Below are 27,779 nucleotides of genomic sequence, written 5' to 3' on the forward strand. Positions count from 1 at the left end.
ATACAGAAAAAAAAGCAATGTTGTGAAATATTACAATTTAAAACTGTTCGATTTTAATATACTTTACAATATAATTTATTTCTGTGATCAAAGCTGATTTTTCAGCACCATTACTGAAAATTAATGAAATTAAAATTCAGCTTTGATCACAGAAATAAATAACGTTTTACAATATATTCAAATAGAAAACAGTTATTTTAAATTGCAATAATATTTCAGAATTGTACTTATTTTTTTCTGTATTTTATAAATTTCATAAATGCAGCCTTGATGAGCATAAGAAACTTCTTTAAAAAACGTGTACATTCTTAATTACACACACACACTATATATATATACACTTTCTTTATAAAAGTAATGTTCTTTGATTCTGTAACATGGGGATACTTATTACAATTCACAAGAATATTACTTTAATCTAGGCTATTAAACTATTATATTACTTTATTTATTCTGTCGAAATCTTAGAATAACGAGGCATAAAAAGAGAGCAGGTATTCAGACATGTTAAGGTTGTTCTGCATAATTTTTCACTCGAGCGCTAGGTGGCGCTGTGAGCTGCGACCGCCGCGCATACGACAATATGTTTAATAAATAGCACTTTTTGCACAGAAACGCTGTGAAAGACTGATAAGCTTATAGTTGTATTTACAGCTAACACTAATGTATTGTGTTGTGATGTCTCTGATTAGACACGGAAATGAAAGCGGAGTATGGGAAAGTAAATATGTGCATTTCCAGACTTTTGCCTCTAATTATTTTTCTATAATAGAAAATGATGAATTTAATGAAAATAAATGTATCATACAAGAAGTGTGTTTTAATGGCAGCTGTTTAGTGATTCTGTAGTGATGGTCAAACACGACTGAATAAGTCTTTTTTCCTATCAGGACTGTTTATCGATGATTCATTTCGCTTTTTCACATCGCCTCTGGTGCGAAATTCCCTTTTAAACATTATTATTATTATGATATGACCAAGTCCTGTGTGAATAAACCATTTTTGGTCCCACCCACAGAAATTCAGTAATCCATAACCAGAAATTCATATGCAAGACTATAAGATTAGAAGTCTGGCTGCTAAAAAGACCATTACTGCTTGTCAGCTCAAATAACACATTTTTATTTTTATTTTTTAATGGGAAAATTAATAAAAGTTTATTTTTACGAGAACATAAATTGCACATTTCTGCCTTTAAAGGCGCTTAGTGCAGTTCCTTTGTAAACCCTGCTGAAAAAAAAACAGCATATGCTGGTTAAGTATGTTTTGACGCTGGGGTGCTGGTTTATGCTGGTCATGTGCTGGTTTATGCTGGTCCTTTGCTGGTTTATGCTGGTCATGTGCTGGTTTATGCTGGTCATGTGCTGGTTTATGCTGGTCCTTTGCTGGTTTATGCATGTGCTGGTTTCATGTGTCCTTTGCTGGTTTATGCTGGTCCTTTGCTGGTTTATGCTGGTTCTTTTGCTGGTTTATGTTGGTCATGTGCTGGTTTATGCTGGTCCATTGCTGGTTTATGCTGGTCATGTGCTGGTCCGTTATGGTATGCTGTTTATGCTGGTCTGGTTTTGCTGGTTTATGCTGTCCTTTGCTGGTTTATGCTGCTCATGTGCTGGTTTATGCTGGTCGTTTTGCTGGTTTATGTTGGTCATGTGCTGATTTTATGCTGGTTTATGCTGGTTTAATGCTGGTCCTTTTGCTGGTTTATGTTGGGTCATTTGCTGGTTTATGCTGGTCATGTGCTGATTTATGCTGGTTATGTGCTGGTTTATGCTGTTTTTTGCTTGGTCATGTGCTGGTTTATGCTGGTTCATGTGCTGATTTATGCTGGTCATACTGGTTATGTGCTGGTGGTTTATGTTGTCATGTGCTGGTTTATGCTGGTCCTTTGCTTTTGCTGGTTTATGTGCTGGTCATGCTGTTCTTTTGCTGGTTTATGTTGGTCATGTGCTGGTTTATGCTGGATTCATGTGCTGTCTTTATGCTGGTCCTTTTGCTGGTTTATGTTGGTCATGTGCTGGTTTATGCTGGTCATGTACTGATTTATGCTGGTCCTTTGCTGGTTTATGCTGGTCATGTGCTGGTTTATGTTGGTCATTTGCTGGTTTATGCTGGTCATGTGCTGATTTATGTTGGTCCTTTGCTGGTTAATGCTGGTTCTTTGCTGGTTTATGCTGGTGGTTTGTTTATGCTGGTCCTTTTGCTGGTTTTTTATGTTTGGGTCATGTGCTGATTTATGTTGGTCATGTGCTGGTTTATGCTGGTTCTTTTGCTGGATTTATGTTGGTCATGTGCTGTTTATGCTGGTTTTATACTGTCATGTGCTGGTTTATGCTGGTTTGTGCTGATTTATGATGTGGTCCTTTACTGGTCATTGTGCTGGTTTTTATGCTGGTTTTTTGCTGGTTTATCTTTGGTCATGTGCTGGTTTATGCTGGTTATGCTTGGTCCTTTACTGGTCATGTGCTGGTTTATGCTGGTCCTTTTTGCTGGTTTATGTTGTGTGTCTGTGCTGATTTATGCTGGTCCTTTGCTGGTTTATGCTGGTTCTTTTCAGGTTTATGCTGGTCGTTTTGCTGGTTTATGTTGGTCATGTGCTGATTTATGTTGGTCATGTGCTGTTTATGCTGGTTCTTTTGCTGGTTTATGTTGGTCATGTGCTGGTTTATGCTGGTTCTTTACTGGTCATGTGCTGGTTTATGCTGGTTAATGCTGGTCCTTTTGCTGGTTTATGTTGGTCATGTGCTGGTTTATGCTGGTCATGTGCTGATTTATGCTGGTCCTTTGCTGGTTTATGCTGGTCATGTGCTGGTTTATGCTGGTCATGTGCTGATTTATGTTGGTCCTTTGCTGGTTTATGCTGGTTCTTTGCTGGTTTATGCTGGTCATGTGCTGGTTTATGCTGGTCCTTTGCTGGTTTATGTTGGTCATGTGCTGGCAAAGGACCAGCATAAACCAGCAAATGACCAGCATAAACCAGCAAAGGACAAGCATAAACCAGCAAAAGACCATCATAAACCAGCGTCAAAACATACCTAACCAGCATATGCTGTTTTTTTTTTTTCTGCAGGGAATGCATCTCTGTTCATAAGTAACAGTAACAAAAGCCTAAAATACTCTGAGTATCTGTCATATCTCTAGCAGTTCAAAGACTATAAAGATGGAAACAAACCTCAAATAGTCTTCTTCTAATTTAACAAATTTCCTGTGGCATTTTTTAAAATCTTGTTCAGTTTGTCAGGATGGTAGTTTAAAACGTCCCAGGACTGCTGGAGAAGTAAACCAACACTATCATGTCGTTTTTGTAACATCTTTATCCTATATGCAAGGCAATACACACTTTTATAACATTAACACACAAGTAATTAACATTAAATAACAATTTGAAATGACATCCACACAACATAAAATAAATATCCTATTTTGTTTTAAAACTAAACACAGACAGCAGTGAAGATGCAATTGAGAATTCTAACCTTTTTTTAGCATAATATGATGTCTTTGTGTGTGAACAGAATATTCAAAAACAACAAAATAATAATAATTATGGAAGAATGTTGCAGCCATGGAATAAAAAAATAAGGGTAATTGCAATTTATCTCACAAATCTGAATTTTTTCTTGCAATATCTCGCAATTCGTTTTTTCTTTTTTCTTTTTTTTTTTTTTCATAATATATTTTTTTTGGTAAGGGTGATTGTAAATTTTTTCTGACCTTTTTTTTCTTGTGATTTTTTTTCTTTTCTTTTTCAAAATTGAAAGAAATTCAGAACTGTGAGATAAAAAGTAGCTTTTACTTTTTTTAATCCTATGGCAAAAACAAGCCTCTATAAATAATAATAATAATAATTAATAATAATAATCTGAGTAATTAACATGACCTAAAGTAGAATTTAAAGAAATATATAAGATAAAATAAACAGCAGATTTCTATAATATTCACACTTTGCCATTTTCTTTGTCACTTTCTGTGACATTTTTGCCCCGAACAACAGCTGAAAACCAAGATTTTTTTCAAAGTCAGAGCAAGCTATAAGATTCAGATTCAGATATATATATATATATATATTATATATACATATAAAATACAATATATATATATATATATATATATATATATATATATACATATATATATATATATATATATATATATATATATATATATATATATATATATACAATATATATATATTATATATAATATATATTAACACGCATCTATCATTTGTTCATTAAGACCAGGAAAGAAAATCAGATAAAAAATAATTTTAAAAAAAGAAAAAGAAAGGAATTAAAAATAAATAAAGAGAATAAAAGAGAATTTCATCATTCATGCCATATTAAATTATACATAATTATACACATTTAATTTGTCCACACTTGGAAAAGTCATTTACACGAGTCATATACATTACACATAAGATTGAGGTCGGTGTGTTTGTGGCACGTGTGTCACTGCTCTATGTAATGCTCTCTCGCCCATTCCTCCTCTCCTCGTTTCCTGTCCCGCTCATGATGAGGTTCTCGTTGTGACCTCTGCTTTCCTCTTTGACGGTTGTTCCTCTCATTGTGGTCGTATTCCTTCTCTTTGTCGCCCCGGTGGTGATGATGATGGTGATGATGGTTTGGCTGTTCCTCTTCCTGTGTTTGTCCAGCGAGAGGCTCGGGATACATGGACTCTGACGTCTCTTGTTTGGAAAGCGTCCTCGTGGTGCGACTGTGATTGTGGCGGTGATGGTGATGATGATGGCTGTGGTGTTTGTGACCGCTTCTCCATTCACTCAGTTGTTGGTCGTTGTTAGCTTTAGCGTCTCGCTCCTCAGTGTTGTCGTCTTCCAAATGTCCTTGCTTCTGAGTTTGGTAGTGATGATGATGATGATGGTAGTCTTCATAAAAGCCCGTCTTGATCTCCGTTGATCTCTCTGCTGTCTGCTCACGTGCTCTGCCCTGTTTTAGCAACGCACACATGGAATAATGGAGTTATATGGATAGCAAACCCAAACTAAATGTAATTAACAAATGTTAATTAACTACAACTAATGTATTTAACTAATGTTAACAAATGCAACCTTACTGTGAAGTGTTACCGAAAAGATTATTGTTTAACACACACACACACACACACACACACACACACACACACACACACACACACACACACACACACACACACACACACACACACACACACACACTGAAATCTCTGCAAATCACTACAAACCACATCAGATCTATATGGAAGCTTATATGAAAACTTATAAAACTTATATGGAAGTTTTCTGCCACTGAATAAATCTAAAAAGGTAACTGACTTTTTTTCTCCCAATTCTGATTTTTTTCTCTCACAATTTTGACTTTTTTTCCTCACAATTCTGACTTTTTTTCCTGCATTTCTGACTTTTTTCTCAGAATTGTGGGATATAAATAAATATGATTTTTTCCCCCATACAATTCAGACCTTTTCCTCGCAATTCTGACTTTTTTTTTCGGAATTGTGGGATATAAACATGCAATTCTGACTTTTTACTCGCAATTCTAACTTTTTACTCAGAATTGTGCTATATATACACGCAATTCTGACTTTTTTCTCTGAATTGTGGGATATAAACTCGTAATGTAATTCTGACCTTTTTTTCTCAGAATTGTGTGATATAACCTCGCAATTCTGAACTTTTTTTCACGCAGTTCTGACTTTCTCCTCACAATTCTGACCCTTTTCTTGCAATTCTGACCTTTTTCTTGCAATTCTGACTTTTATTTTTCTCGGAATTGTGAGATATAAACTTGCAATTATGAGTTACAAAGTTTATATCTCACAGTCTGGCTTTATAACTCGCAATTCTAAGAAATAATTGAATTGTGAGAAAAAGTTGCAATTACCTTTTTTATTTTTATTCAGTGTTACAAAAAAAAGAAAGAAAAAAACATAAAAAACACTCTATATTTAAAAGTCTAAAAGTCAACACAAAGAGTATATATATATTTTTTAAAAAGTTCACCCAAAACCGACCCCATTTACTCATCCTCATGGAATTTCAAAACTATTTTCTTTCTTCCGTGGAAAAATGAATGTTGATGCTGCTCTTTTACAAAAGCACATAATAAACATGAAGTGTCAAGATAAAAAAGCACAAATACCTCTGGAGTACCATAACAGTGGCCCATATAAACAATTTCCATTTCTCTGGAAAACAGCTTGAGAAAATTCTTCTTTTGTGATTCATAAAGAGTTTAGAGTGACATGAGGGTGAGTTAATGATGACAGTGTTTTCATTTTGGGTGAGTTATTCCTTCAAGCTAAATTCTAAAAAAAAATTTGTTTACTATTCTGATCTTGGTCAAATGAAAGCATGACTAAACGTCAGTCTTACACACACACACACTCACCGTGACTGAGGCTACTCATCTGAAATAGGAGTGACCTCCTCAGTCTGAGAAGCAGCAGTGTTTGTCAACAGAACAATAAGGACATTCACAAAAAACATGGATTTTATAACATGTAGTGTTATAATTTAGTTTAGTAAGTTTAATTTGCCTAGGAATTTAGAGATCTGACTTATTGGAAAAAGCACACTTTAGCATACAAAGGGTACTTATTATTGAAATAACACACTTTGATATACCTAAATGAATATATCTAAGTGCAAACTTATAATATATATAATATAATGTATTTTCAGACACTTAATTGCTTGTTTATTGCAATTAAATGAAAAAGTGCTTTTTCGGCCCACTTAAGTAGGACTTAAGTAGATCTTTATACGTATTTTCAGAATTCTATTATTTTTCAAATATAGTTAAAGTACTGACAAACATTTATGATAAACTAAAATATACTTTTAATGTCATTTTTATTTAAACTTGTATGCCATTTATTTAAATGTCTAATTACACATTTGCAATAAAGCTGCAATTTAGTATATTTAAAATATATTAACTCTAAATGTATTATTTAATAACACTACAGTTCAAATTACAATCAAGTGCTTTACATGGGCTTTAGTATATTTGTCAACATCAAAAGAAGAGTAATTCTTTAAAGCACAACAAAAAATTATTAAAATATAATGATGTAAAGTGTACTTAATAATAAACCTTTGAATTTGACAAATTTCAAATTTTACTTTTTTTCTCAAATGCATTTTTTTAACATAAAAGTGTCTTTAAGTACACTTAAATGGCCTTTCATGAATAATATATTATCTGCATTTATAGTTTTTTTTTAAAATACTTTTAAGATTTGAAGCACACTATATAAGCACACAAATACTTTTAAGATTTGAAGCACATTCAATACAATTAAAGCTCATTTCTTATTAATCAGTAAACTTTAATTGAATACCCTTCATTAGGAAACCCTGTAGTGATGTGACTAGATTCCTATGCTTTCTGAATGAAAACTACAGAATAAGTCTTAGCAAACAAGCAACAATAATTACAGCTGCTTGACACAGGACTCTGTTATGTAAAGTGTGCCTTTTAGGCTGTAGCATTTGCTTTTTTCTCTCGACTGAAAACTGATGGTTTCTTTCCGGCACTCCTTCTCTCTCTTTTTGTTTGCTAACCTTTGTTTGTTGGTTAGTCAGTGAGTCCTTGCAGGCGACTGCGGCTGCAGCCATTGTGGTGAGTTTCTCCAGCAGAGTGTTTGTCTGAGGGATGCTGGGAGGATGCGTGGATTTCCAGTAGGCCTCCAGATAATCAGCCATGTGCTCACAGGCGTCTTCCAGCTGATTCTCATCAAGAATGATGTCGAAAAGCTCCTGGATAGAGAACATATGAGCGCGTGAAGCATGAAATGAACTGTTAGAGAGCAAAGAAAGGGTGATAGTGAGGTTTATCTCAAGTAATTATTCAGCTAACTCACTGAAGGGCACTGGGCAAGTTTGTCTGCTGCCACCATCTGCACATTGAGATGTTTTGCCTGAGACTTTCCTCTAGACTTTATTAACCGCTGCAAAACCTAAAGGACGGCCACACAAGAAACAATATCCCAGCAAAATATCAGTGTAGAAGAAAGACAATCTAATAGACAATCAGAGGGAGCATTGTGAAAAAAATGTGCTTAAAGGGATACTCGACCCCAAAATGAAAATTTAGTCATTAATCACTTACCCCCACGTCGTTCCAAACCCGTAAAAGCTCCGTTCGTCTTTGGAACATTCCGGTTTTCATCCAAAATATCTTAAATTGTGTTATGAAGACGAACGGAGCTTTTACGGGTTTGTGTCTCTCCATAGCACAACATGGGGGTAAGTGATTCATGACAACATATTCTACGTGTTTGGGCTTTGGAGTACAGCGCCCTTTAATTGATGAATTGAAAATTGTGTGTATATATATATATATATATATATATAAGCTTGCAGATAACAATGTTAATGAAATAAAGGGCCACATAAGTGTACTTTAAGAGAGATGTGTATATTAGGTTGCAGATAACAATGTTAATGAAATAAAGGGCCGGTTGTTTTCCAAAATACTGTGTCTTAACAGACTTTTTTTTTTTTTTTTTACTTTTTTTTTTAATTATTTTATAAAGTTTTAAAATTTGTAATTTGTAATTTAAAGTTTTTTTTTTTTTTTTACTTAAATACACTTTTAAAACGTGCACTTTGTAAAGACTTTTAAAAAAATGACAAAATAAAATGTTACGTTTTATACATAAAGAGATGTACTTAAGTATATTTTAAAGACAAAATAATAATAAAATGTTATAGATTTAGTTTAATTGCCCTTAACATGCAGGGGGTGTAAAATAGAATTGTAATTGGGCCTTAAAGTATAATTTTTTCCATAAAAGTACACTTTTTAAAAGTATGCTAGTGTACTTCTTTTCACAAGGGATCGGAAGCCCAAGTAGACTGATTTAGCAGAAGTGCACTTTGTTAAAAGCTTTACTTTAAATTGCATTTAAATAATTGTTTTAATAATCTTTTGTCATGTTTTAAAGAAGTACACTTATTTTGATGTGTTGACTAACATAATAAAGCACATGTAAAGTACTTGATTATCATTTGATCTATAGTGTTTTATTTGATGATTTAAAGTTAAATGCATTTTTTGTGTAAATTATTATGGTTGTTTTATTGCATTTATGTTTTAATTGTTGTTATATTGAAGTTTCATTTTTAATTTTGTTGAAGTATATTTTGTTGTTCTATGGATTCTTGTCAGCTCATTCATCAGCACTTTAACCCTATTTCATAGACAATAAAATAAAATAAATAAATAAAAATAAAACTGTACTTAAGTGTGCTTTTTTGACCCTTTTAGGTAGGACTTAATTTTAGGACTGAAGTATATGACTAAGTATATTATTTTAAAGTATATTTGTGTGTACCTGTGGAGAGGTGATCTTGATGTAGACAATAATTGGAGCAAGAGATGTTTTTCCCAGTTGAGCCGGGTGGTTTATCGTGTCAGCGTCAAGAACCACCAGCTGCAGCGTGCGAGCCAGTTCAAAGATCCTCTCGATCTCGCTCTGAACCTCCGCTATAAACACACACACATACACTCAGAGAGTATGCGGAGAATAATAGAGAACCAAACCACTGGAAGCAATTAAGCTATGATTACAATTCAGAAAGAATAATGGGGTGAAGCAACGTGCAATGTAATGAATTCAACAAAAAAGAAACCACATTTAAAGCCATATAGTTAGGGGGCAGCTGTGGCCTAATGGTTAGAGAGTTGGACTTGTAACCCAAAGGTCACAGGTTCAAGTCTCGGTGCTGGCAGCCACCCTCAATACCCATGGCTGAAGTGCCCTTGAGCAAGGCACTGAACCCCCAGTTGCTCCCCGGGTGCTGGATATAAAGCTGTCCACTGCTCCGGGTGTGTGTTCACGGTGTGTTCACTTCTCACTGCTGTGTGTGTGCACTTGGATGGGTTAAATGAAGAGCACCAATTCCAAGTATGGGTTACCATACTTGGCAAATGTCACAACTTTCACTTTTATGGAAGGAAATCATAAGGAATCAAAACAACTCTGGTTCGCTTTCTGATTCCATTTAAAAATTCCAATTATAAAACGGATAGTTCTGGTCCTTGATTCTGATTGGCTGAGCTGTGTTCGAAGCTTTTGTAAATAACTCTACAAACATACATCTTTGTTTACTTCTGTGTGTTGCTCGGCAACCACTTTGTTGCATCTACAACTGTTTCTGAGGAACTACTTTGTTTGGTGGAAGAATACTGTTTTTATTTATATCATTACACTTTATTTGCTCTGTTTTATTTTGTGAAACCTTACTACGTATATGGAATAACCATTTAAAAAAAAAGCAATAAGCCCCAGGAAGCAGTGGTTTGCATTGAATTTATAACAGCTAAGGGGGTTTAAGGCACTCTGCTTCGTGCAGTGTCTAACAACACCCTAGCTGTTATGAATTCACTGTAAACCGATGCTTCTTGGGGCTTATGGCTTCATTTTAATAATTCAACAATTACAATTTCCTTACATTTTTATGATTTTATTAATAATCATTGTAGTACGTTTGTTGAAACGCGACATTTCAGTAATCATTCCTAACAAAAACAATAAGGTGAGGAATTTTAATGTTATTTTTTTTTTTTTATCTTAAAGCACAATCATCGGAACAGCACTTTCTTGTGAATCTTTGTTTCATTGTCAGTAATTTCAAACCACTAATTCGAGATAAATTTACTAGTCACTTTAACCAATTTACCAACTCGTAATAAGAATTTGATTGATACAAAGTATGTAGTAATCTGGAATAAGCAAAAAATATATAAATTGTATTTATTACTTGAAAACAACAACAACAACAACAAAAAAGATATTGTTGGAATGCTGATATTTGTGATATTTATAAGATCAGAATGACAGAAAATTGAACTGTTTAAACCGTTTAAAATCATTTCCAGATTTGAGAACATACTATAACAAATATCTTCTCATGTGTGAGAGTGTGCATATGTCATGCTCTGGCCACTGTAGAAATGAAAATTCAACAATAAAGACTGTATAAGAGAATAAAATTAATGTAAGCACGAATGCAAACAAAAAAAAAATTAGAAAATATTTCCTTTTTTAGTCATTCACACTAAACCATCAAACACTCTCTCTCACCTAAATTGGAGCGTGTGTTCGAGCGCTCGATGATGGCGTGTTTACTGGGGTTGTTGAGCACAGAGCGCTTGGCCAGAGAAATATCAGCAGCCACCCTCGTGATCGAGATCCTGAATTATACAAAACAAGTGCAACTGCAAATGTTAATTCATTAAATGCAAGTGCTTTAAATGTAACTGCAATGCACCAACATGTTTGTTCAGAAGTATCTTGTACTAAATGGTTAAAGGTAAGATTTAAAATATATATATATATATTTTTTTTTCTGTTTTATTATCGATGTTGAAAACAGTTGTGTAGCTTCATATTTTTTTGTGGAAACTATGATGCACTACCATTCAAGTAAATAATAATAAATAAAAAAAACTTTTATTCATCAAAGATGCATTAAATTGATCAAAAGTGACAGTAAAGACATTCATAATGGTCCGTGTACCTTCGTATAATTCGTTTTTTGATTTAATATTGAAATCTGAAAAATGAAAAAACTGCACATTTTTCGTTTTTCATTTGTTCAAACAAAACGAAAAATCAAGAATTCGGCTTAATTTTTTTCGTTTTTACATTCAGGGACAGAAAACGAATAAACAACTTGAATATTCGATCTCTACATGTGGGCGGGAATGAAACTCCCCTCTCCGCTGATTGGTCAACCAAACATTACAACATAATAATAGCCCTAAAAACATAATAAGAGTCCTACCCTTCTACGGATTCTTAACGTGTTTATTTATACTACATTTTATCTCTTTCACTTCATCAAACAGGGCCGGGTTTCCCGTTAATGATTCATCTTAGACCATAAGAGCGTTTTCTACGAGTCATTTTACTATCGTTTTGCTATTGTTTCACGTGCGTTTTCCCGACAATGCACTTAACACAGTCGCACGTCTGTCCATGCTACTTAAGTGCTATAGGAGTCGCTATCCGTCTGTCAAGTGCTGAAATGTCATTTTATAGAATGGCTCTAATTGTAGTATACGCTCGTATTATTGTATAGTGTAAATGTTAACTTTACATAATAATTCTGCGTTCCAGACAATGAGAGAGAGACCTGAGAGAGATTGAGAGAGAGAGGAGGAGATAGATGGAGAGAGAGAGAGAGCGAGACGAGAGATTATAGGTATATTGCGGCACGTCAGCAAGCCATGACAGATTTTTTTATTATATACACTACTTATTTTATTATATTTTTGTTCAATATTAAATTTAGATTATTTCTATTTTTTCTGCCCTTTTATAATTATTTAGTATATATAATAATCTTTTACTTTGATGCACTTTTATTATTAAAATAAAAATATATATATACGTTGCATTTGAGAAACAGATGGTATAATATAGTATACAGTCGTTTTTATGAGAGATCCCCTAGAGAGAGAGAATTAGTATAGAGAGGCGTTAAGAAGTAGAGAGAGGAGAGGGCTATTATTAGAGTTGACCAATCAGAGAGAGCGAGAGCCCACATGAGAATATTCAAGTTGTTATTTCGTTTTCTGTCCCTGAATAAAAACATGGCTGATTTTTCGTTTTGTTTTGAAAAACGAAAATTGTGCAGTTTTTTCCTTTTTCGTGCACGTCAGCAAGCCTTTTTCGTTTTTTTAATTTTTGCAAAAAAACGAAAAACAAGATTCGGCTTAATTTTTAGTTTTTTCGTTTTTTTAAACCTTGAATATTCCCAGTCTTTGAAGCATCAGTCCTTCCAGTTATAATGCTTTACTTATTTTAGCTGGGTAGATTTTACAACTTGTAAATGTAAACCCATTGGTTTTGTTCAATCACTGTGTAAATTTAGACTTTCTGAGTGTAGACCTATTTTAGAAAGAAAAATTTAAAAAAAAAAAAAGAGGAATTAGAGAGAATCAATAAACGATGAATCATTTATTTCTATTGTGTGAATAATATGTAATTTTAACTGTAGTCTGATTTTCTGCCCTGTAACACAAGATTTTAATTGTATTATTGCCATTTGGTTTGTTTTCACCTTACTTATATATATATGACCGCGAGATGCAATATTATCAGATTTTCTTATGATGAAAGCACTTTCTGCCATTATTAAAAGTGCGAAAACTTCGGAAAAAAGAAGGTGATGCCTTTTTACGAGTTACTAGTTGCGATTTCAAGCACAGACCAGTATTGAAGTGCACAGGAAAACAGATGGTAATAAATTTAATTTTAAGATCATTGTAGAAACATGAGAAACGGCTCCTTTTTCGTTTTTAAATTTTTTGCAAAAAACGAAAAACAGAATTCGTTTTTATGAGCTTTCAGGGGGAAACGCTTGAATATTCGATCCCTGGCTGGGTTTGCTGAAGTGACAAAAAAAAAAAAGAGAAAAAAAAGAAAATGTAGTTATAAATAAACACGATTTAAGCCTAATATTTTAGAAGGGTAGGACTCTTATTATGTGGATTTTTTTTAGGGCTATAATGTAGACTTTTACTAGGCGACTCAAGCAGCCTACTAGCTGTTTTATGTTGTAATGTTTGGTTGACCAATCAGACAGAGAGGGGAGTTTCATTCAGGAAACAAATCCGCCCACTCATGTATAGATCGAATATTCAAGTCGCGTTTTTCTGTTTTTTTAACTTAACTTCGTTTTCTGTCCTTCTGAACGTACCATTTAAAAACGAAAAAAATGAAGCCAAATTCTGGAGGTTTGGTGAGAAACCAAACCAATGGCAATTTTCGTTTTGTTTGAACAGTTACTTTTTATAATTACATATTAAAACGAAATAAAAATTGTGCATTCCTCTTTTTTTTTTTTTTTTCCTTCTAAAATTTACCGCTTATAGATTTCAATATTAAATCAGCATTTAACCAAAAAACGAATTATACGAAGGTATTCTGCCACGGACCCATAATATTGCAAAAGATTTCTCTTTCAAATAAATGTTGTTCTTTTGAACTTCATCAAAGAATCCTGAAAGGTAAAATGTTTGAATGTTTCCACAAAAATATAATACAAGCAGCATAACTGTTTTCAGCATTGATAATAACCAGAAATTCTGCAAATCAGCATATTAGAATGATTTCTGAAGGATCATGTGACACTGAAGACTGGAGTAATGATGCTGAAAATTTATTTTTTATTACAAAAATAAATTACACTTTTCACATAGAAAGCAGTTATTTACAATTATGGTAATATTTCAGAATTTCCACAGTATTTTCGATCAAATAAATGCAGCCTTTTTGAGCAGAAGAGACTGTCAAAAACATTTAAAAAATCTTACTGATCCCACACTTTTGACCTGCAGTGTACATAGTAGTAAGGCTATGTGACAGTGTTTTCTGACTGTTTTCTGATGGTTTCTTAGTTTCAGATCAGTTGACTAGACGGTTACCAATGCACACATCCCTTCTCATTATCCAGTCCATTCTTTTTTCTTTTATATGCATAGGATATATTATAAGAAAACTGAAATTACCATCTCCACATCCATTGTACACAACGTAACATACATGGAAAAAACATCAAACTGAAATGCATTTTGATTGGATTTCAAACCACATATGAATTTGGCCAGGACTAAGTTTGTAAAAAAAAATAAATCTGACTTCATTCAGATTCACTGAAAATATATATATAGTTTTAACTGTCATACTGTAAATCCTGCGCAGTTGTATTCAGGAAACTGCAGTGAAGGGAAGCTGCAGGCATGAGACCCGGCTGTGTGCTTATGGACCAGCATGGCCAATTAAGGCAATGAGATGTGACTATTTAAAGAAACATCATATGCTCACGTGACACACACACACAAATATATAAACTATCCCAACAGAGGCTCGAGGAGGAAGAGAACCGCTTAAAGACTCACCTCCCCTCAAAACGGTGCTTCAGAAAGTCAAACAGCGCTTTCTGCATCATATCTGTTACCTGTTTACACACATAAAAGCATCATGTCAGGTTTTTTCCCTTTTTTACATTAGCCTTGTGTTTTTTTGCTTAACATTCATAGAGTCGACATAGAGTCTAAATGCTTTACAGTTAAGTGTAAATGTAAAATAAGGATTCGTGTACTGGGAAAATGTTTAGTCAGAATATAAACACTCAAATACTTTGCATGTCTAAAAATGTATAATTTATGACATTTAAAGAGATTGTTTATGCAAAAATGAGAATTCAGTCTCTACCAACTCAACTTTTTGTCACTGGACGCCCGTATAATTTTTGTAAGTTGAAATTAGTAAAATGTCCCGGTTAAAAAAAAGTCACAGAATGAAAATATTATATTATTAATATTATTAATCTGTGCATTTACCACATTTATCACATTTACCTACTGTATCTACAAAGATCTGTTTTCTAAGATGAATGTGTCTAAGTATATTTAAATGCATTTCTTATTTTTAATGTTTTTGAGTCGTGTTGAATGTGTAGGCTCTATGTAAAACATACAGTTATATTTATATTATTATGTTTTTGTACCTTAATTTACAGATGTTTTAACATTTTAAAAAAAATTGCACATCCCACTTTTTTGTGCATTAACGTTGTTTTTTCATATTAAAATTAAGTGATTTTTTAAAATTTTTGGGTTGATTTTTATTTCAAGTTTTTTAATGTCAGCTTAAAACCATTTTAACACTATTCTCCTGTAACAAGAATATTATCCATGCAATACTGCTAAAAAGGTGATTAAATATGGTGAAAGGCTTCAAACGAATGGTGACGTAGCATCTAAAATATACCCTTTTTTCCTTATACTTCGTACTAACATACAACAAAAGTCTGTGGACATGTTATTCGTTAACTACACTGTAAAAAGTTATTTTTCAAAGTTGTGAATAAAACAAAGATTATTTAGATATATAGAGTAGATAATTCCACTTTAATTTTTTTGGGTGAATTAACCCTTTAATATCTTCTCTATGAAGTCACAAAGGGTTCTGCAGCAGCTGACCTCGTAGCCCTTGAGCGACGGTCCCACCAGCACCACGGGTCTCATAGACGGCACCACATCATACGGAGGAACATGCTCTGTCTGTATAGCAGCACAAAACACACACCATTAACCTCTTCAGTGTGCGCACAGAACACAAACACTGAACACACACTTCACAATCACAGCTAGGAGAGAGAAAAGAAGGGAAACAACAGTAGATCTGATTGAAAATACTATAATCCATAATAAGATCTAGATTGCAAGTGTCAAATTTAATGAGAATGTCCAGTTCTTACATTGCTCTATTGTTAATTATTTCATATAAATAATTATATCATATAAAAAAACGTCCTTTGCATTTAGTTAGACTGCAGGTTAAGCACAATGTTGAATGCATCTCAATAGTTAACTAATGTATTAGTTTTGCCTGAGCTCAAATTAAGTTTGACACCAAAAAAATAAAATAAAATAAAAATAAAATTTTCTTACATATATTGGGAGGTTTGCTAAAATGGTTTGTTAATATCAGGCTTTTACAACAAGCAAATTAGAAAATTATTATTTATACTATTTTGTATGCAATTGTACAAACAGTAACCTTATTGGTTAAACATGCACACACAAACAGGCAAATCTGAAGCTGATAACAGAGAAATGTCAGAAGGAAGAACCACACAGTGAAGTGTTTACTAAGTAGTGGCCATGCGATCATTCCTACTATGTTGTACATTTTCGAGTCTCATCATGTCAAGGATAAAATATGAAATGAACCATTTTTAAAAGACCAGGAGCATCCAGTCCTGCTCCTGGAGGGCCATACAGAACTAATTAAATATCTCAACCAGCTAATTGAGGTCTTCAGGATTAAGATCAACAGGCAGGTAAACTGGAGCTAAGATCCAGAATGTGGCCCTACAGGAGCAGGAATGGATCCTCCTGTTAAAGATCATAAAGAAGGAATCATAGTAGTTACTGCTCTTATTTAAATACAAGGTGTGAAATTAAAATTAAATTTTGGAAAAAAGTCTTCTGCTCCCCAAGGCTGCATATTATAAACAATAATATTGTGAATTATTACAATAATAACAACAACAAAAAAAATGTTTTCTATGTGAATATATTGTAAAAGGTAATTTATTGCTCTAATTTTCAGCATCATTACTCCAGTCTTCAGTGTCCTTCAGAAATCATTCTAATATGGCGATTTGCTGCTCAGATATTATTGGTGCTTAATTATTAATAATGGTTCTTATTGTTATCAATGCTAAAACCAGTTTTTGCTGCTTCATTTTTATTATTATTATTATATTTTAGATGAATAGAAAGTTCAAAAGAACAGCACATATATATATATATATATATATATATATATATATATATATATATATATATATATATATATATATATATATATATATATATATATATATAGTTACGTTATAAATGTCTTTACATTCACTTTTGATCAAGTTAACGCATCCTTGCTGAATAAAAGTATCTCTATCACAGTTTCCACAAAAAAAAATATTAAGCAGACCAACTGTTTTCAGCACTGATAATAATCAGAAATGTTTCTTGAGCAGCATATTAGAATGATTGACATTTACATTTTATGCAATTTATGCTTTTATCCAAAGCGACTTACAGTGCATTCAGGCTAACATTTTTTTTTTTACATTTTTTTCTGAAGGATCATATGACATTCTGAAAATTAATCTTTGATCACAGAAATAAATTACATTTTACAATGTATTCAAATAGAAAACAGTTATTTGAAACTACAATAATATTTCATAATATTACTGTTTTTACAGAGTCTTTGGTCAAATAAATGCAGCTTTGGTTAGCAGAAGTGAGTTTTTATTACTCCAAACTTTTCTAGTGTATATATCAAAAATTATCTTCAGATTGAAACCATCATGTAAATCCCTCACTGAGGAGTTTCCGTCCTCATAGAGACCCTGTTCATTTTCTTGCCATTGTGTAAATAACACTAAGCTATAATTAATCAACTGTAAGTACTGCATAACAGGAATGAGCCGCTGCAGGCCTCAGCTTCCACTGACCACACGGCTCTCTGTGAGGCCTGACTTACCGACTTATGCCTCTGCTTAGCTGAGGATAGGAGGAAGGGGAACAGACAAAAAGAAAAGACCATGGGAGTGTGAAAGATTGGGATACAGAGGGACAAAGACAAGACAGGGAGAGAGAAGGGAAAGAGTGAGTGGAATAAGCTGGCATTCGGACGGTGACAAGCGACACAGGCTCTGCGTGATGCTGCTGTGAGACAGATTCAGAGCGAGGGAGCGTCCATCGGCATGCTTTACCTTCTTAAAGAAAGGCATTCGTTTCTCACGGGCTAAAGGGGATATTACTGTGTTTGGGCTGGCTTTGGGTGAACGCTGATGGGGAGGAGGGTCACTCTCCTCTGGATCTAACCCTGCAGCATCTATGTCCACAGCTACACACACATATATAAATGCACACACGTACATATGAGCCTCAGCAAAACACATGGGGAATTCATACACAACGTGAATATAGACAATGCACATCAGTCATTTATCAGACAATAAATTACAGTTATGCACTGAAGCACACAGAATTTGAGTAAAAACATGGCCTTGTGAAAAAGAAGTACACTTTAGCATACTTAAAAGAGTACTTAAGTGCTAATATACTTAAGCATGGACTGAATGTAATGTTTTTGGACACTAAATTGCATGTTAGTTGCAATTAAATGAAATTGTATTACAGTTTGAATTAATAATTGATTCAGCTAGATAAACTTTAGAGCTTTTTGACACACTTAAGTAAGGCTTAAGTACATCTTTACATGTAATTTAAATTTAATTTTATTTTTTTTTTATTTTGGTTATGGTTATGGTGATTGTGATTGTGATGAACTGAAATGTACATTTTATTTGTCATTTCCGTTGAAATTTTTATGTCATGTATTTAAATATTTGTTGTACAATATATTAACTTTAAATGTAACGTTGAATAACACAGTTAATATTATCATCAAGTGCTTTTCATGTGCTTTAGTATGTTAGTCAACACAAAATAAGTGTACTTCTTTAAACTATGACAAAGGATTATTAAAACATTTAAAATATATTTTAAAGTAAAACTTTTAATTTGACATTATTGCAAAGTGCACTTTTTGAAAGTGTACTTAAGTGTGTTAAGAATGACACTTACGTACCTGAGGATGGAGGGGTTGATTTACGTGAGTTTGAAACCACGTCTCCTAAACTAGATAAAGAGTTTGCCCCTAATTTACTGTGAAAAAAAGAACAACATATAATGCGGGTTCAGTGGGTGACAAGTTTAAATGACCAGATTAAACCATTACAAGGTGTTTTTTTTTTTTTTTTTTTTTTTTTTTTTTTTTTTCAGCAAGCCATAGCAAAAGTTAAAATTAAAAGCATTGTAAGCCTGAGTGAGTACATTGTAGAAACCACTGGCACCACTCATCTCTACAATCTACTTAGGCTTCAGATCCCTTGTGAAAACAGTACAGTAGCATATCTATATTTTTTTAAATACACTTAAGATTTGAAGTACACTACAAGTGCACATTCAATACAATTAAGTGCACTTCTTTTTCACAAGGGATGCTTTTAGGAAATGCAATCTAAGTCTAGTTTTGTTGAAAGGGGTCATATCAAAGCTATATTTTCTGTATTTTCTATATTTTGTTTAGTGAAGAACCTTGTTGTGCATCTGTGGATACCTTGAGTAAAATTTTCCTTGTTTTGTACGTTGCTCCTGGTGGATGCGAATGCTTTCAAGCTTCACTGGACTTGGGATGAAGCCGATTTCACACCCTTCTTTCACCAAGCGACCGATCCACCAGTCATTATTAAATTTCTGTCATTAAACAAACAAAAGTCACTCACAGTGGATTTTTTTCAGGTTAGAATACCTTACAAAGTAAAACAAAACCTTACAAACTACCATACAATCTTAAAATATTAAGTACAATAAAAATATCTTAGCATTTTCAAGTGAAAAACTTATCTTGGGTATTTTAAATTTGCAGATACACTTCATTTGCAAAAAACTGCATTACAAGGCCTTGTTATACATGTGTGAAAGACTGTTTTAGTTAAAGAATCTGTGATGCAGGCTGTATTTTGAGTATTGTGTGTTGTGTTTATTGTGATATGGACATACAGTGTTCCTTTAGTTCAGGTCTTTAAAAACACTACAGCTGATTTTAACTATAATAAACATTTTTTTTTCTGTATATATGGATACATGTGTAAATACACACTTCTTTAACATGAAGGAAATCTTTTGACTCAAATGAGATTCCCATTCCAGGCACAGGGACATCGTCTTCAAGAGAAGCACTGTAGCCAACATTAGTACGTACTGCAAACGCCACTGGTTTAGACTGTGTAGAAGAACAAAGAGTGAGTACAGTATGAAGGATTAATCTATAGTAGAACAAAAAGATTTCAACAACAAACCTGTGCAACACAAATGAAGATATTTTGAAAAATGCATCAGTGTCCACAGTAGGGTTCAATAAATATGCATACAGATTTGGAATGACATGAGGATAGTTAAACTATTGTGACAGAATTGTAAAAAATATACATGTGACATGAGGATAGTTAAACTATTGTGACAGAATTGTAAAATATATATATATATATATATAATATATTTATCACAGAATTATCCAGGGAAAAACAAGCTAAATTTCAATTTTTCCCCAGACAAAACTATCATTTGGGTTTGGCAGATTTACAAGCTGCACATGTAACTTTTATGTTGCTTTTTTTTTAAAGCAAGACACTACAGGCACAACATTGCTTTTTCATGCTTAGTCACAGATTAGTGAAAGAAAACATCCAAAATACACTTTTAATATTACACTTTATCTATTTGTGTCTGTAGATTTTATTTACTATACATTTTTTTCCATTGTTTGTTGTTTTTTATATAATAAAATCATAAATAATAATAATATGATAATGAAGATTTTGAGTTTTTTAAATGTGTTTTTTTTGTGTATTGTTTTTGTTTTGTGAGTGTATGCAAATTAGTGCATATTTAATTAGATAATGCCTTATTTGCATACTTAAACATAGCATCCCAGAAAACTATTTGCAATTCTTAATGTTATCAATCAGCTGGGGAAATATGGTGATACGGTTCATTTTCTACCTTGTTCCAATGGGTACACAACCTTGACAGACCCATTTCAACCACTTTCGTTATATGGAGAGAGAAAAAAAAAAAAACTGCCAAGGTATTTGTTTAAAAATTCAGTGGAAAAGCAGTCATAAGCAGTACAGTATGTTTTCAGAAACACACACAAAAAAGCAGGAACGTGAGTGTTTGATACACAAGGGCAAAATCAGTACGGACTCAATGTAATTTGCATCCACATGACGGTCTGCACACGCAATGAATTATGGGTGTGCCAAACAGAGGACACAATGTCCTCTAAAGGTAATGGGGATGGTGGGTTGATCACTTGCAAACCTGACTCTCCATGATTTGTCAAGGCGATGCTGCTTTATCTTCCCTTTCTACCTTTATTTTCTAGTGAAATAAAAAGATATACAAAACTATGCAATTCATTTAAATAAATTAAAGCTTTAAATAATATATATTTTTATTTTATATTGTACAGTTTATACCCTTGTTTTGTTTTCGCAGCCACTGTCAGTCTCTTATATAACAGGACTTTCCATTAACCATGCAGTATTGATCGGACAAAGTTATTGTAACCTTTTATGTAAATGCCTGTTCAGACTAATCAGCATCTACAGTTTCATTCACATTCACTAAAAACACACGCACGCACATCTGACAGCTTGTTTGTTTCATTTAACAGTGTTTATGCTAAAACTTTGACTAACACAGATTCAGATTGTTTTTGGTTGAGTGAAATGATGTAATTCCTATAGTCTTAGGAAAGAAAAACTGAATATTGAAAGAAAATGTGAAAGAAAATAGGGACTCCTGATTCTGTCTATTCCTTTGAGGCACTTTCAAGAGTGGTCAGATTGTGAAATTGCACTGCAAAAAGTGGTAAGCTAAAAATTAGTGTGAACTGAATGTAATGTTTTTAGACACTAAATGAACCTTAGAGTGCTTTTTGACGCACTTATGTACGACTTGAGTACATCTTTATGTAATTTTATTATTTTGAAACATATGCTATGAAATGTAAAATAAACTTTGGATTTGACGTTACCAAGTGCACTTTTTAAAAGTGTACTTAAGTGTGTTAAGATATAGTCATGAAAGTGTCTTGCTTAAATTACACTTAAGTGGTCTTTTATTTCATTAATATTATATTATCTGCAAGTAATTTTTTTTAAAAATACACTTTTAAGATTTAAGCTTAAAATGGTTAATTAACTGGTTGTAATTAAATCAAAAATATGATTTAATGCCACTGAACCAACCTTTATACATTAATTTATACCAATAGATTTAAGATTTTAAATCAAGTAGAAATAACTTTTTAAGGTAACAATTGCAGATTACCAGTTTTTATATGTGTGTGAGAGAGAATGATATTTCTAGAAACCTGGTCAGTGAAGAATATTTGACGTATGTCTGCTCACTGCAGACCATCTGGCTTTCTTATCAATATTTATGTGTGCATTCAGTAAATAAATTATAAAATCTGATTGATGTCAAACACTAAAAATAGCTATCACCCCAGGCGAGGCGAAGGAGAGTGTGACAAAAACAAGATTGAATAAAAGAATAAAAATACATGGGAAAGACTAATAGGGTGAGATTTCATATATCATCTCCAAACAGCATTGATTTGCCTCAAACAAAGTGTCTAAAAAAGCATCCAGCTACATATTAAACCTTAAAATAAGATGACAGTTTGTGTATATTAAGTTTTAATCTTTTATTGCATGATTTATAAAGAAAAAACAACAGTTATGAAGTTTAATAGTAAGATTTATAAAGAAAAATTTATAGTAATATCGGCCGATATATCGGCCTTGGTGATATATCGGTTTGCCACTACTGCATACTAAAGAGATGTACATGACTAGTATGGTAGTATGCTATTTTGAAAAGACCCACACTATTAGACAGAAAAACAGACATTTGAACAAACCCTTGTCAAACTGCCAATTATTCAGTTATAGTGAGTAAAACATGCAGAAATACCTTGGCCTTTTCGAGCTGAGCCTGAGCCTGTCTCTCAGCTTCCCTGCGTAAGGCCTCTTTATCTTCCTCCAGAGACACATCCGAGTCAGACGGCCGACTAGTGTATGAGTCCGCTGAACCCTGTGGAAAAAGCAGAGAGATTTTTTTCTTTTTCATATTTATATGTGCATTTACTTCATTCCTTTCATGGATTATGACACATGGTTACTATTTGATTGTTTACCGTGACATTTTCTCATTTGGTCAAGATAAATATTCAGCTACTCTATTTGTGCGTAATTTATGCACAACAGAATAGTATCTCCTGTTTCAATAAACAGAGACAGAGTAAGCCATTTACAGCTTGATTCCCAACAAATGGTAACACTTTAGGGATCAGTTCTCACTATTAACTAGTTGCTTAATAGCATGCATGTCACAGCATATTGGCTGTTTATTTGTACTTATCAAGCACATATTAATGCATTATTCTGCATGACCATATTTTAGATCCCTTAAGCCTACCCCATACCTAAACTTAACAACTACCTTACTAAATATTAATAAGCAGCAAATTAGGAGTTAATTGAGTCATAGTTATTAGTTAGTGGATAGTGAGAATTGGTCCCCAAACTAAAACATTTCTCAAAACATCTTCTTTTAAGATATTTAAAGAAGAAAGAAAGTCATAAAGATTTGGAAAGATATGATGAGGGTAAGGAAAAGATGATAATTTTTATTTTTAGGTGAACCCTTTAAATGAACTTGGCATTACATTTCAGAAAACTAGTGTGTTTCTCTGCAAATGTTAAATCTTTCTAATCAATCTCTCAACATTTTTCCTCTTCTGGAAATCATAGAAATGCTATTTTGGATTTTTCTTGTGCTATTGGAGTGAATGGGAACTGTCCCTACAGACAATCCTCTCGTTTCTACACTGAGGACTCAGTTATACCGCAGAGTACAGAATGCTCCCTACTTAGCAACGGCCCTAAGACACAGCTAATTTTAAAGTATTTTTAAATTGAAATGGATAATAGTAAAACAGAACCGGAGTAACGCAAATGTGCCTCATTTCAAACCATAACTGACTTTAGGAAACTGACTGACTAAAACTAACTTACTAAAGAAAAGGTAGTATTTAATCAAAAATGACTAAACACCAGTAGCACAGAAAATCTTTGAGACTGAATCTAGGAATCTTCATCATCGATGTGTATAGTGTAAGACAAAGAAAAATATGGACGAAAAGAAACAAAACATAAACAAGTCCAAAACCACTGATACTTTCTGAGATGGAAAATGATGGATTGTCCAAAATAAATCACCTTCTAGCACCTGATCAATTACAGCACACACACATACAAGACATTCAATTTAAACGGATTGATAAAAAAAATACAATTATTTGTTGTAATTATTTTATTTGTTGTAACCATATTTTTGCATATATAAAAAACGTACTTTTTAACATACTTCTAAAAAGGTTCTTATTACAAAAATATAATACTTAAAAAATAAATATACTTGCGTGCAAACTAAACGTAATGTTTTCGAGACACTTGAATTTCTAGTGAAATGTGTGTCATATATTTAAATATATTTGTGATTTGCAATGATTGTTGCAGTTTAGTACATTTAAAATATATTCACTAAATATATTAAATAACAAACTACAGTTAAAATCATAATTGAGCACTTTACTTTAGTATGTCACATCAAAATAAGAGCAAAACTTGGTAACACTTTATTTTAAGGTGTCCTTGTTTCACGTTACATGTACTTACTATTAAAATAACAATTAATTATGCATAATTACATGCAAGTAACCCTGAACCAAACCCTAATCCTAACCCTTACCTTATAATAAGTACCAGTAGTTAATTAATATTACTCAGTACTTAAATGCATAGTTACACTTTAACAAGAACACCTTAAAATAAAGTGTAACCCAAACTTTTAATTTGACATTATTTCCAAGTACACTTTTTTAAAGTGTACTTAAGTGTGTCATGAAAGTGTCTCTCTTTTAGTACCCTGAAGTGGCCTTTTATTTTAATATTTTGTATATTGTTAAAAAATATACAAAAGATTTAAGATTTGAAGTACACTACAAGTGCACAATCAATAGAATTAAGTGCACTTCTTTTTAGTAATAATAACACATAAATACATTAAAATGTGTGCATCTTGTATGTAATTTCCTGCACATGAAAGGCTGTAGAGAGAATCAAGAAAATATTTAGAAATGAAACCTTAACATACTTGATAGATACTATGTTTACATGAAATCACGGTCACCTAATGTCAAGCAAGGTCACAAGTGAAATGTGGGTTTAATATCCATCATTCAAGAATATATAAAGATTAAATCACAAGAAAAATACTCAGCAACATACTAGCATATCCTTTTGCTCTCAATTTCCACTCGCTCGCACACGCAAATAGTGTATATTAAGATGTATAGTTTCTTACACCGATGTTGTTCTTGACTTGGTTCCCTGTTGCTCGTTTCAGCAGTCGTATCCAGGAGGCCTTCATCAGCCAATCCAGTTAGAGCATTTGCTCTCCTCACCATACCAACCACAAACTTCAGTAAACTCTAACAACAACTACAATATACACCACCCACCATCTACCAACTTATATGCAAACATTATACTTAAAACCTGAAAGCTGCAGGTATCAAAAATTAAAATGAGTTCAAAGAAAACACAGTTTTTCCTGTAGCTGTCACTAAAACTGCAATTTGTAAAGTGCTACCTAATATCTTGGCTGTTGCCCGGGCTAATGTAATCAATGCTGTTGCTGTGGGAACATAGAGTTCTGCTGTGTTGTTGACGATGGCATGCAATTCCATGTGCTTGCTCTCCATCCCTGTGCATAGTGGATGATGAGAGCTGCAGTGGCTTGTGTAGACAGTGGCGGTGTGTTTTCTTCTAGAACAATAAATGAGACTCAGTCCATCCCGCCGCAGCAATACCAGCAAACCAAGCTGCCATGCTCCTCTATGAAGAGCCCTTCCCCGCTCCCTAGAGCCTGCTGCACCGATGCGAAAGATGCTGGCACCTCTGCTGCAGTGATTTGCCCCTCTAAATGCCGGGTTTTCTTTTACACGTTGTCCTTGCTGTCTTCGGCATAACCGTAGTGTTCCTCAGGCATCCAGGCTTCTGTATGCTCTACAGTCTTCCTGTCTCTCCAGTATGTCCTCTGTTTTGCATCCACTTCATCTCCCTCCCCATCCTCCTCGCTCTCTGCCTCTGCGTTGCTCTTCACAGTCACTCCATCTGTGTCGTCTTCTGTGATTAATCCCCCTGCACGTTTACTTGTGTGTGTGTGTGTGTGTGTGTGTGCGGGAGTGTGTGTGCATATCTGTTTCTGCAAGATGTGCACGTGCCCTTGTGAAAAAGAAGTGTGCTTAATTGTTTTAAATGTGCACTGCTTGAAAGTATATTTTTTAAAAAAGCTGTACTTGCAGATAATAGTATTAATATAATAAAATAAAAATATCTCAAGAAAGCAATAAGGTAGGAGAAAAATTATTTTTGGTGTTCCCCAACACGTGAGCTGTGTGTGAATTACATTTTGTGGTGATTTCATGAGGTAATCAAAAGTTACAGCATTTGGAATGAGGGTAACCTTTCTCTTAGCCTTCAACAGTTTTGAAGTAGTTGTTCCTGAGTGACATACACATAAGTTTAGTCAAAGCCCCAAACAGTAATGCTTGTTTTATTTTACTCTGTGAGACCTTTCAATTGACATATGTGACCCTGGACCACAAAACCAGTCTTAAGTTGCTGGGGTATATTAGTAGCAACAGCCAAAAAAAAAAAAAAAAAAAACATTCTATGGGTCATAATGATTGATTTTTCTTTTATGCCAAAAATCAACAGGATATTAAGTAAAGATCATGTTCCATGAAAATAGTTTGTACATTTCCTACCATAAAAATATCAAAACTTCATTTTTGATTAGTAATATGCATTGCTAAGAACTTCATTGGGATTTCACTTTGATAGACCAATCTACTTTGAGCATAAACTAAATGAGCCAATGCACATTGACATGCAATTATTGCATCTAGCTGCCGCTGATCACAGCGTGAGTATAAGAAGGCAGCAGGTGTGATGCATAACAACTTTTCACTTCGGACCCAAGCGATAATATCGTTTTGTTCAACTGTGTCTGCTGTAAACTACGAGTTCAGCACACTCTGGGAAGGTTCCTGTGTTAGCGAGATGGCGCTTCAGCGGCGGTCATTCCAGTGTCGAGTTGATTGTGCACTTCAGGCTGCACTACCCCCTGTCGTGTTGCAAGCGGCCATCTCCCCTGTGCATCTCAGCACTAAAAGAGCATTTCCTAAAGAGCAATTTTCTTTAAAAGAGCTCCGCGGGTGCGTCTTTATAAAGACAACGGATCGTCCTTATAAGGATGCCATTGATGACCATCTCGGATCTGCGAACCAGGCTCTGTTACCTTAAGGGGGGGGAGTCCTGTTGCCTCTGCCATGATCTGGGGCTCGTTCTGGTGGACAGACGGTAGACAGGCAGTAGCCTGGGCAGTTTGAGGGTTACAGTGGTGGCAAACCCCGAAGGGAACCAACCCTCTGGGGACCATCACTTCTCTTGCTCCTCCGATCCAGTGGAGCAA

The 27,779-nt window shown here is 33.7% G+C and overlaps 1 protein-coding gene across 3 annotated transcripts in view; it reads right to left on the reverse strand.

Annotated features, from left to right (window-relative positions):
- Positions 1–4,205: 4,205 nt before the first annotated feature.
- Positions 4,206–27,779, reverse strand: part of cacnb2a (calcium channel, voltage-dependent, beta 2a) — a 34,748-nt gene continuing 11,174 nt past the window's right edge. The window contains exons 1-13 of one of the 3 annotated variants that reach the window (XM_042761185.1): positions 25,605–26,517; positions 23,151–23,270; positions 20,266–20,388; positions 19,723–19,859; positions 19,192–19,268; positions 18,311–18,444; positions 16,002–16,082; positions 14,916–14,974; positions 11,092–11,201; positions 9,340–9,491; positions 7,864–7,959; positions 7,565–7,759; positions 4,206–4,946 (exon numbers count right to left, since the gene is read on the reverse strand). In XM_042761185.1, the coding sequence (XP_042617119.1) occupies positions 4,452–4,946; positions 7,565–7,759; positions 7,864–7,959; positions 9,340–9,491; positions 11,092–11,201; positions 14,916–14,974; positions 16,002–16,082; positions 18,311–18,444; positions 19,192–19,268; positions 19,723–19,859; positions 20,266–20,388; positions 23,151–23,270; positions 25,605–25,670 (1,845 nt within the window). In that variant the 5' untranslated portion in view covers positions 25,671–26,517 and the 3' untranslated portion in view covers positions 4,206–4,451. Of the gene's footprint in view, positions 4,947–7,564; positions 7,760–7,863; positions 7,960–9,339; positions 9,492–11,091; positions 11,202–14,915; positions 14,975–16,001; positions 16,083–18,078; positions 18,099–18,310; positions 18,445–19,191; positions 19,269–19,722; positions 19,860–20,265; positions 20,389–23,150; positions 23,271–25,604; positions 26,518–27,779 lie in introns of those variants that run through there. The other 2 variants (XM_042761187.1, XM_042761186.1) reach the window with 2 other exon arrangements.

This window comes from Cyprinus carpio, chromosome A7, assembly GCF_018340385.1.
Source record: "Cyprinus carpio isolate SPL01 chromosome A7, ASM1834038v1, whole genome shotgun sequence".
In the NCBI taxonomy this organism is placed as follows: Eukaryota; Metazoa; Chordata; class Actinopteri; order Cypriniformes; family Cyprinidae; genus Cyprinus; species Cyprinus carpio.